The sequence below is a fragment of the Mus musculus genome, chromosome 13 (genome assembly GCF_000001635.26).
Source record: "Mus musculus strain C57BL/6J chromosome 13, GRCm38.p6 C57BL/6J".
In the NCBI taxonomy this organism is placed as follows: Eukaryota; Metazoa; Chordata; class Mammalia; order Rodentia; family Muridae; genus Mus; species Mus musculus.
The window spans coordinates 114,350,541-114,363,078 of record NC_000079.6 but is presented as its reverse complement, the minus strand read 5'-3'; the positions used below and the strand labels follow the sequence as shown (position 1 = coordinate 114,363,078).

General features: G+C 38.0%; 1 protein-coding gene across 1 annotated transcript in view; it reads left to right on the top strand.

The window, feature by feature from the left end:
- Window positions 1–12,538, top strand: part of Ndufs4 (NADH:ubiquinone oxidoreductase core subunit S4) — a 100,300-nt gene that overhangs the window by 25,016 nt on the left and 62,746 nt on the right. Inside the window, exon 2 of the mRNA NM_010887.2 lies at window positions 11,553–11,631. Within this exon, the coding sequence (NP_035017.2) occupies window positions 11,553–11,631 (79 nt within the window). The remainder of the gene's footprint in view (window positions 1–11,552; window positions 11,632–12,538) is intronic.

Genomic DNA, 12,538 nt, shown 5'->3' with positions numbered 1-12,538 from the left:
TGCTTTTGTTTTTGTTTTTGAGACAGTGTCTCTTTATGTAGCTCTGGCTGGCCTGGAATTTATAGACCAGGTTGGTGGTAAAACTCAGCTATTCTAGTAGATCTGCCATTCACTATTGTTTTAATTTATTTTGTGATTTTGACACATGATGTGGACCATCTTTTCATATGTGCTGATTATCATTGGGTTATTGTCATTATATTGTTTGAAACCATAGGATCCTACTGTGCAGTCCTGGATGGTCTGCAGCTGGATATACAGATGAGGCTGGCTTGAACTCTGCCTCCTATGATCTGAGGATTAGAACATGCAGTGCCTTGCCTTCACTGTGTATCTGCTTCCACGAGATGTCTCATAACATCTTTTGCCCACTTTTTTAACTCTGTTGTTTTTTTAGTGAAGTTTATGAGGATCCTTGTGTATAATGGATGTGTTTTTTGATCAAGATAGATGTCCTACAAAGACAATCTGGTAGTCTGTAGCTTTGATTTTTAAAAACAGTACATTTTATAGAACAAAAAGCTTTAATTTTAGTGAAATACACTTGACCCATTTTTGTATATCATGAATCACTTGTGGTGGTTACAAACTCAGAGCCAACTACAAGAGCACCTAGAATCTTAGTGGTTTTGCATGTTAATATTAGTTCAGTGATGTATTATGGATAACTGTGGGGAAAGGTTTAAGGCTACTATCTGGTGAATGGGGGGAAGGCTCAGTGGGTACAGAACACGCTGCACAAGCACAGGAGCTGAGGGCAAATCCCTGGAACTCATATAAAAGGCCGGGTGTGACTCACAGGCCTGTGACTGTGGTTGGTGCTGGGGAGGCACAGACGGCAGATCCAAGACTAATGGCCTGCTAGCTAATGTGTGAAATTTCAGTTCAGTGGTATGCCTTTCTCAGATGTTGAAGTAGAGACTGATAGAGTATCAGCCTCTGGCCTCACATGCCCATACTGGCTTGACAGACAGACAGACAGACATAGCATTAAGATCATTATATGGGCTTTGTTTTTCATCGTATTACATTGCCTTTACTCCTTTTCCAAAGGTCAGTCAACTATATTTAAATAGTCTGTTTCTGGGCTATTAGTTGTGTTATGTTGATTTATTTATCTTTTGGGTATCCACATACAGATATGTTTTAAGTTCTACAATTAGGAAGAATCAGTCTTCTGACTTTGTTAATTTTCTTTCAGCATTGTATTGGCAGCCTTTGAATATGAACATTAGGACTAGCTTACTAATGTCCAGAAAGCAACTTGCTGGGATTTCGATATAGTTTGTTTCATTATAGAATAATTTACAAAAAAATGATGTTTTAACAATATCAATTATTTCTGCTCATGAATATAAAACATATCTTCATTATTTAGGTATTTTATGATTTCCCTCATTAGACTTTTCTAGTTTTGCTTATAAAGACCTTGGACAGGTTGTTAGATTTTCATGTAAGTGTTTATTTACAATTGTGTGTCACTTAACTGTGGGAATACATTCTGAGAAATGGACTGATGTCTTCACTGGACAGACAGCATAGAGTGCACCTTGGTGAGCTGAATTCTGAGAAATGGACTGATGTCTTCACTGGACAGACAGCATAGAGCGCACCTTGGTGAGCTGAATTCTGAGAAATGGACTGATGTCTTCACTGGACAGACAGCATAGAGCGCACCTTGGTGAGCTGAATTCTGAGAAATGGATTGATGTCTTCACTGGACAGACAGCATAGAGCGCACCTTGAGCTGAATTCTGAGAAATGGATTGATGTCTTCACTGGACAGACAGCATAGAGTGCACCTTGGTGAGCTGAATTCTGAGAAATGGATTGATGTCTTCACTGGACAGACAGCATAGAGCGCACCTTGGTGAGCTGAATTCTGAGAAATGGACTGATGTCTTCATGGACAGACAGCATGGAGCGCACCCTGGTGAGCTGAATTCTGAGAAATGGATTGATGTCTTCACTGGACAGACAGCATAGAGCGCACCTTGGTGAGCTGAGTCACCAGTGATTCTGTCGGAGGCAGGCTGTGATCCTGTGGGAACCTCCCAATTTGTGATAAAATGCTCCTTTATGTCATGACCATATTGTTGTGTTGATGTACATACAGTTGTGCTTTTAATATCACATTTCATTTGTTTATTGATAGTAGCTAGGAAAGTTCACTTTGGTATATTTGTTGTATTGTACAACCTCAATATTATAATCATTAACTATGATCAGAAGACTTTTCAGTGATTCATGTGTTTGGGCTCAGATAGACTATGATGTCATTGGCAAATAAAGACCATTTTATTCTTGTCTAGCATGCTTAGTTTTCTTTTCTTTCTCCCTCTCTCCTCTACCCCCTCTTATCCTCCCATCTCCCCCTCCCGCCTCTCCTCTCCCTCTCCTACTATGTAGCACTGTCTGGCCTGGAACTCTGTGTAGACCAGGCTGGCTTTGGTCTGCCTGCTTCTGCTTCCCAAGTGCTGTGATTGAAGGTGTGGCCTCCAGGCCCAGTGGTCTTCGTTTCCTATGCTTACTGCATTGACTTGAACTTACTGATTATATATGACTAGAGGAAATAGTCTTGTCTTTTTTTTTTTTTTTCCCCTGGTCTGGGAGGGAAAGCTTATAGTTACTTCTCATGAGGAATTATCTTAGTTGTCGTGCTTTTGTATGTTTTGTTAACTGATCTTCCAGAAAAAAGTCACGATTATGTTAAAGATTATTCAAAGGGTAGAATGTAGTGCTGTTGCAGAGAACCTGAGTTTGATTCCCAGCACCTATGTTGAGCATTTCACAACTGCTTATAACTCCTGCTCCAGGATAGTCCTAGAGGGGTCACCAGTATATACATGTACAGACCCACACACAGATATACATAAGCAAAATATTAAAGCTTAAAATGTTTGATTTTTTTCAGAAGATGTATTTCATGTGCGTGAGTGTTTGACCTGTGTTCATGTATGTGCCACTGTGTGCAGTGCTGGAGAAGGCCTGAAGAGATCAGATCCCATGAAACTAGTTACAGCGGATGAAGGCTGTGATGTGCATTCTGGGAACAGAGTCCAGCTCCCCTGCAAGAGGAACAAGTGCTCTAAACCACTGAGCCATCCTCTCAAGTCCCTACAAGTTTTCTTTAAAAAGGATTCTACAAGGCTAACTTTAAAACCTTTTGCTTAAGTGTATGTATGTGTACCATGTGTGTGCTTGGTGTCCCTGAGGACAGAAGAGAATATCAGATTCCCTAGAACTAAAAGTGAGTGTCCAGAATGGAACCTGAGTCCTCTGAAAGAACAGGAAGTGCTCCTAACTGCTGGACTATCTCTTTACTCTGCCTCTGTTTTCTTCGTTTGATGTCAGGTTTATATAACTCTTTTTTCTCTAGTTGCCTATGGTGGATGCTTAGGTTGTTGAATTTAGATCTTGTGATATCCTTTGTAATAGTAAGTACTAGACTACTAACACCTTTGTAGTCTAGTACTTACTATTAGTCCCTATCACAAGTTTTCCTTGCTCATCGGAGGGAAAGGGCCTTATTTCTCAATTATAGAAATTACTGTAATAAACCTGAATTATAAAGTAAATTAATTTTGATAAAGAAATTATAAGTGAGACATTTTCACTATTATTTCCTTGAACTTAAAGCACTTGCAGGATCTTTATTTTTCCTTTTATTCTGTTCTATATATTTTCCCAGAATATTAAAATGGTCTTATGAAAATTTTAGTATACACACACACACACACACACACACACACACACACACAAACACATATAAACTAAGATGGATGAATGACAGTCAGAGGACAACTTGTGGGAATAGGTTCTCCTGTCTAGGTCCCAGGAATCGAGTATCTTTACCCATTGCACCATTTTAAATCTTGTTATCTTTAATTTTATTGCTAGATTAAATAGTATGTTGATGATAATTTAAAATTTCTTTTGATTCAAGTTCTTGAGAATGTTTAAGGTCATGAACTGAGAGTGATTAACATATCAACACATTTCAGGTCCAAGATAGTTATTGTGATGTGGGGAGCATATACTATTACTTTATCATTTTAGGTATAATCCAAGTCATATTTTCCTGTGACTCGATTTAATATGAATTTTGGGCTAATTCAATTTGTAAGAAATTGAAAACAAACACAATGGGTTATAATTAAAAGACTATGGATATTAATTCCTTAGAGTTGCCAATTCATCAATAAATATACCTATCCATAATTAGGGTATCATCTGGGTCAATATTGGTCAGGGCTGCATGCACAGAGATGAGCTTATGGGCACTTGCAAAAGCTACTCTTTTGTTCCTGACCCCACTGGAAATTAGCTACCATTCTAGTCACCCTGTAGAGGGTTTTTATAACAATCAGTAAGATGCTATGTTGTTTCTCTAGTGTGCAAATGTACCCAATTAGGAGCTGTATCTGAGTTTTGCTCCTGAATGGTGGGATTAAAGGCTCAAGTGTTTTATCTTAGCTTCAAATCACTCCAACTGTTAGAGATTTAGAAAACAGGTTTGAATTATAGTAACCCTTTAAATTTACTTAAAACATTTTAAATCTCTTAATATTTTATATTTTTTTATATTTTTTTATATTTTAAATTTACTTAAAACATTTTAAATCTCTTAATATTTGGTATTTTTGATACCAAACAACAAACATATCCTTTTTATTTAAGAAGAAAACTCAAAAGCTGATGTCCAAGATGGCAGGGGCCACATTGTATCTACAGTATAACATTCTAATATGGAGTTAAATCGTGTGGTTTAAGATGGCAGGGGCCACATTGTATCTACAGTATAACATTCTAATATGGAGTTAAATCATGTGGTTTAAGATGGCAGGGGCCACATTGTATCTACAGTATAACATTCTAATATGGAGTTAAATCATGTGGTTTAAGATGGCAGGGGCCACATTGTATCTACAGTATAACATTCTAATATGGAGTTAAATCATGTGGTTTAAGAAAACCCATTTTTCATGTCAGTAAAGAAAGTATGCCTTAATATTATCTTTTTATCTTATTATCATTAGAAAATATTGTTTATTTTTGTCTTCATACCTGATCAACTGGAAGGCATTTGTCAGTTGTTATAAGTTAGTTTGGGCTGAATGACCAAGCTGTCTGATGCACGGTCACCTTCGTTTCTCAGGAGATCTCTCCTGTTCAAACCTAGTCTTTATCGTTTGGTGGTATCCACAGCTTTCCTTCTCCTGTGGGCACAAAGACAAAACCTCTTCCCCAACATTACACATACATTCGGAGGTTGAAACACATCTTTAAAATACACAGGCTGACTTAATTCAGTTTTTTCTACTAGCCAGTGTCTCTTTGAAGCTGTTATGTCCTGCTTATAGACAACCTGGACAGTCTGTGCTGTTCTTGATAAGACCTTTTAATATTTCTCTCAGAAACAGTCTTTATGATTTGTTTCTGAATTTAGAGGAGTGTTAATCTGTGTTTTCCATTGCTCCAACAAATCTCATCCCCATAAAGTCATAGCTATATTAACCACATAGAGCTCCCCTCCACATTGTCTCAAACCCCTCAAACCGAATGTCCTTCCCTGCTGCTTCCCGGGCATCTCTCTATCCATTCTTACTACCATTTCCCTATGGTCAGTTCTAGGCCACTGCTTGGTTGTTCAGCCTTATAATTGACTTGATTTAATCCGGTTTACAATAAACAAAAAGTTCTTCCATTAAAGGTGTGTGCTAGAACTGAGCAACTAGGAACAGGTTTTTTGGTTTTTTGGTTTGTTTTTTTTTCCCCAGTAAATAATACAAGCTTGCGGTTCACAGTGTGATCAAATATCCTGCAACACAAACCTGCAATTCTAGCAGGTTTTAGCAGGGATGTTCGTCTGTTCTATATTGTATATGCTGTGTATGCTTTGAAGCATTAAAATCAGTATTTGTAAACTGGGTGTTTTGGCATATGCCTGTATTCTCAACTACTTGAGAGCTTTGAGGCAGGAGGATCACTTGAGATCAGAACATTGAGGCCTGCGTGGGCAAGTTGCTAGGTCAGAACAACTAAGCACCCCATTGTTCACGAGGTCTAGATTGAGAAGACTAGGGAATGTGAACAAAGGAAGTCCAGTAGAGTCTCACAGATGTGTGTATGTGATCTGTTAGTAAGGCACAGAACTTAGGGTCCATGAAAGAAACAGTGTACAAGTTATACTCCATTGGTTCTGTGTGCCTTTAATCCCAGCACTCCAGAGGCAGAGGCAGAGGGATCTCTGAGTTCAAGGCCAGCCTGGTCTATATGGTGAGTGCCAGTCCAGCCAGAGTTACTCCATGAGTCCTTGTCCCAAAAAAGTAACATAAGAAGTTTCTGTCCTGTGAAATATACTGTAAAGAGAATGAAACGACAATTGACAGAACAGAGGGAATGTTTTCAAAACACTCATCTTTGAAAGATAGTTATCCTTAATACACAAAGAATGTGGTAGACAATGAGACTTTGTGGCCTGTAATGCTAAAACTAAGAGGCTGAGACAGGAGGATGGCTATTTTGAGGTTATCCTGGACTACATAACAAGACTCAGTCGCCCCCACCCCCACCCCCCAGTGCCCCCAAAGCTAGTGAGATGGTCCAGGTAGAAGACACTTGTCACATAAGACCAGTGGTTTTCATAAAGGTAGGAGATAGCCAAGTCCATGAAGTTGTTCTCTGACTTCTACATGTATGCCTTGGCATGTGCACCATTCTACATACACACACAGAGTTATAGTAAGTAAACAAAATTTTAAAAATAGCCTACTTAGAATGTGGGCAAGGTGATAACAGTAGTGAGCTAGCACTGCATGCATACCTGTTAGAATGGCTAATAACTACAATAAAGGCCACAGTCAAATACTAGTGAAAGTAGAAAAAAAAAGCCTCACATGCTGTTAGTGGGGATAGAAGATTGTCCAACCACTTTAAAAAGCAGTGTGGAAGTGTATTAAAAAGCATAATATCTTAACATAAGATAGCAATTATTCACATAGGTATTTGCCTAAATGAGCTGCAATTATGTATCTACAAAAAAAACATGAACCTTGGTGAGTTTTCCCCTCCAAAATATCCCGTGTTCTTCCATGAAGCTATGAATAGAGAATACTATTATTCAGAGAATTCTTCCAACAAATTAGAAGTATATTCACTTGTTTTTACTGTAATCACCTAGACTTTCATTATTAGAAATATTAGAGCAGTACACGCCTCAATTTAGAAACATAAAGAATGAAATCTGGAAGCAGAGGAACAGAGGACTGAAGTGCTTGTAGGGAGCTAGTAAATTGTAAAGCCAGAGTTAGAAATAAGGGCTGCCTCTGTCTCTTTCTTTATTATAAATTTACACACACACACACTCACACACTCCCACACACACACACAGACACACTCACACACTCACACACACACACAGACACACACACATTAGTTGTGTATGTTAATGATGGTAGCTGATTATTACAAGTATGGCTGGCAAAGGTTTATCCTTTGGGCAGAGAATTAAGGTTAATACTTCAGAGATCTGGAAATACCAGTATAGTTAGAAAAAGTGTTTATATGATTGTTAATATTGTCTATTTTTGCTTTAGCCTAGGTAGCACTATTAGGAGTGCGTGTGTAAAGGGCTGTTCAAGATGCTACTTTTAATCCTTGGGGCATATGTTCAGTAATGGGAGGGCCACATCAAATGATGATGTTCAGTAATGGGAGGGCCACATCAAATGATGACCCTCTGTTCAGTTTTTTAAAGATACTATCACATTATTTTGCACAGTTCTGTTACTAAATTATATTCTACAGAGACTCAAGTTTCTTTATATTCCTGTCAACGAGGATGGTCTGGTTGTATATAACCTAAAAGATATGAAATAACACTTCAATATATTTTGATTTATATTTCTCTATTAACATTTTTCATGTAGTTTTTGGTCACTTATAAATACATAAGCGATAATCTAATCCTTCTGCTGTTTTTATTGCATTTACTTTTTGCTACTGACTCTTTGGCAGCTTGGGAACTACCCCTGTTCAGTGACTTGCCAGCTCTTGCCTGCTTGCAAATTGAGTCTTACAAAACTTATAAAGTCTTAGAAAACTGTCTTACAAAAAATGTTCCTTGCTTGTTATCATCTTTACAGTACATTTTAGGTTAAAAGATTATATACTGTCGGTATATTCCTGAGGGTCAGGAGAAAGGTTGGGTATCAAATCAGGTTTTGTGTTTCCAAGACAGAGAGAGATACACTACCACTGCACTACATTTTGCCATAGTTGTAATGATTAGTGCTGTGGCCCTTTGTTGCTATATTAAATATTTGGAATTAGAGTACATTTTTTCCTGACATTTTGAAATTTATCTAGGGAGTATTTAACACATTACCTATACAATAAATATATATTATATATGCTCTTGTATGTAGGCAATCTTTCTTAAATTAAATTTGTGAATGCATTATTTTAAATAAACATTAGAATTCTGCTAGGCCCATCTGGGTTCTTTCCAGCTTCTGGCTTTTATAAATGAGGCTGCTATGTACATAGTGGAGCATGTGTCCTTATTACCAGTTGGAACATCTTCTGGGTATATGCCCAGGAGAGGTATTGCTGGATCTTCCAGTAGTATTATGTCTAATATTCTGAGGAACCTCCAGACTGACTTCCAGAGTGGTTGTACAAGCTTGCAATCCCACCAACAGTGGAGGAGTGTTCCTCTTTCTCCACATCCTCGCCAGCATCTGCTGTCACCTGAATTTTTGATCTTAGCCATTCTGACTGGTGTGAGGTAGAATCTCAGGGTTGTTTTGATTTGCATTTCCCTGATGATTAAGGAAATTGAACATTTTTTCAGGTGCTTCTCAGCCCTTTGGTATTCCTCAGTTGAGAATTCTTTAGCTCTGAACCCCATTTTAATGGGGTTATTTGAATTTCTGGAGTCCAGCTTCTTGAGCTCTTTGTATATATTGGATATTAGTCCCCTGATAGGATTAGGATTGGTAAAAATACTTTCCCAATCTGTTGGTGGCCTTTTTGTCTTATTGACAGTGTCTTTTGCCTTACAGAAGCTTTGCAATTTTATGAGGTCCCATTTGTCAATTCTTGATCTTACAGAACAAGCCATTGCTATTCTGTTCAGGAGTTTTTCCCCTGTGGCCATATCTTTGAGGCTTTTCCCTACTCTCTCCTCTATAAGTTTCAGTATCTCTGGTTTTATGTGGAGTTCCTTGATCCACTTAGATTTGAGCTTTGTACGAGGAGATAAGAATGGATCAATTTGCATTCTTCTACATGATAACCACCAGTTGTGCCAGCACCATTTGTTGAAAATGCTGTCTTTTTTCCACTGGATGGTTTTAGCTCCCTTGTCAAAGATCAAGTGACCATAGGTGTGTGGGTTCATTTTTGAGTCTTCAATTCTATTCCATTGATCTACCTGTCTGTCACTGTACCAGTACCATGCAGTTTTTATCACAATTGCTCTGTAGTACAGCTTTAGGTCAGGCGTGGTGATTCCATCAGAGGTTCTTTTATCATTGAGAAGAGTTTTTGCTATGCTAGGTTTTTTGTTATTCCAGATGAATTTGCAAATTGCCCTTTCTAACTCAGTGAAGAATTGAGTTGGAATTTTTATGGGGATTGCATTGAATCTGTATAGATTGCTTTAGGCAAGATAGCCATTTTTACTATAATGATCCTGCCAATCCATGAGCATGGGAGATCTTTCCATCTTCTGAGATCTTCTTCGATTTCTTTCTTCAGAGACTTGAAGTTCTTATCGTACAGATCTTTCACTTCCTTAGTTAGAGTCACGCCAAGGTATTTTATATTATTTGTGACTTTTGAGAAGGGTGTTGTTTCCCTAATTTCTTTCTCAGCCTGTTTATTCTTTGTGTAGAGAAAGGCCATTGACTTGTTTGAGTTAATTTTATATCCAGCTACTCACTGAAGCTGTTTATCAGGTTTAGGAGTTCTCTGGTGGAACTTTTGGGGTCACTTATATATACTATCATATCATCTGCAAATAGTGATATTTTGACTTCTTCCTTTCCAATTTGTATCCCCTTGATCTCCTTTTGTTGTCTAATTGCTCTGGCTAGGACTTCAAGTACTATATTAGATAGGTAGGAAGAAAGTGGGCAGTTTTGTCTAGTCCCTGATTTTAGTGGGATTGCTTCCAGCTTCTCTCCATTTAGTTTGATGTTGGCTACTAGTTTGCTGTATACTGCTTTTATTATGTTTAGGTATGGGCCTTGAATTCCTGATCTTTCCAAGACTTTTATCATGAATGGGTGTTGTCTTTGAGTTTGTTTATATAATGGATTACATTGATGGATTTCCGTATATTAAACCATTCCTGCATCCCTGGAATGAAGCCTACTTGGTCATGTTGGATCATCGTTTTGATGTGTTCTTGGATTTGGTTAGCAAGAATTTTATTGAGTATTTTTGCATCTATATTCATAAGGGAAATTGGTCTGAAGTTCTCTATCTTTGTTGGGTCTTTATGTGGTTTAGGTATCTGACGAACTCCTTAAATTCCAGCACTCTAGAGGCAGAAGTATAGGGCTCTCTGAGTTCAAGGCCACTATGGTCAATCAACATATCAAGTTCAAGGCAGGTCAGGTCTATATTGTATGACTTTGTCTTAAAACAAACAACACCCCAACACAGACAACACCAAAAAGTGTTAGAATCCTATTTTGATCTCACTGCTATATAGCAAGTCTTAAAGTTTTTGTTCACGTATAAAAATTTTTAAGTCGTGACCTGGGGGATGTAGCTAAGTCTATAGAATACCTACCTACATGCATGCAGAAAATCCTGGTTTAGTCCCCACTGCCACATAAATTGGCATGATGGTGTGGAGGCAAGGATGTGAGAAACTCAAGGATATACTTGTCTACATAGGGAGTTCAAGGCTAGAGTACATGAGACCTATGTCAAAGGAAAAAGAGGTCATGAAAGGAATTGATTTTGTGCCCATGTTACTTCCAACAACATTTTCTTTTTTTTAATTATTCATTCAGACCTTCAGTTTTGTGAACAAGATAGGGGACTGGACTAACAGCACTAGTTAAGATAACCATGCAAATAGTTTCTGATTGCTCTACATGGAGAGACAAGGAGCCTGTTCTCATACCTCGGACCCCTGTCCCGCTCCCCAGCTCCTTCCCTGATGCTAGCCTTTAGGAATCAGCATTCCAAAAGAGTTGGGACCAGTTTGCATGCTTTTGCCTGGACATGACAAACCAACCTCTGTACCCTCATAGAGAGCAGTTCAGTACTTGTCATTGGTGGCTTTTTATGAGAGACAGTCTGTAGAGTGACATCAAGTGCCTCCTGTTGTGAGCTGTCAGTGAGAGTTTGCCAGAAACTCAGCAGACAGAACTAATTGGGCAGAAAAGGGCTTTTGTGCCGCCTTCTCTCTTTCCTTCCCTTTTTATGTTTAAGAAGACAGATACTGTTCAAGCAGCGTGTTTATGTAAGTCTGTCTGCCTCTCTCTTCATGGCAAGAGCATCCTTTAACTCCACGTCTTGCACTGCAGGTTGTTGAGCACATCCACTTGGAAGCTGGCAGACAACCAGACTCGGGACACACAGCTTATAACAGTTGATGAGAAACTGGTAAGGATTTCCGACAACATGCTGCCGTGATTCTGCCATTTGGCATGGCTTTGTACAGTAGATTATTCATTATACTGGTCTGAGTTCTTCTAGGAAAGTTATACACAAACCTTAAGATTTTCAAAATAAAGTAAAAAAAATTGAATACTATGCAAACATCATATACAAATAGTAACAAATTAAAGTTTCTATTTTTGAAATACTGATGATAGTAAGTGGAACTTTTAACAAATATATTGTTTTTAAATGGTCTAAGTTACACTACTGTTTAAGCTATATGATGATACCTATCAGTGTTCTTTAAATTGAATATATTGGGTCTTCCTAGAACACACAGTGTTATTATCACTGTGTGGTAATGTGAGCCCATAAGCATCATTTCTGCACACTAATGAGTTAAGTTACAGCTAACAACAAATGAATAATAATATTTTTTCTATCATCAGTCAGCAACATTTTGGCAGTTATTCTTTAAAAATATCTTCGAAGTTTAGATATAGTTTGATATAAATGCTTTTATTATACAACAGCAGAATATTGTAATGTTTTCAAGTCTACTAGTAGTATAAGTATGCACCTTATTTTTTTATGTAATTTACTATATAAATGCGAGTGTCTCCTAATTACCTCCTCCTAGGCAAGCTCTCCACACCGAGCTCCACCCCAACATCACCAGCTCCTCTCCAGTGGAGTGCTCTTTTATCACTTCACTTTGAACCTGTAAGCACAATACAAACTAGTCACTCAGAAATTTCTACTTATAATACTACAGATAACGGACATATAAGTAAATAGAAAAGTAAGCAGATAGTTTGGAAAATTTGTGTCTCAGGCTAACTGCTCTTTAGTCAAATGATCTGTAAGACCTGTTGACACTTCCATCATCTTGGATCGTCTTGGTGTAGAC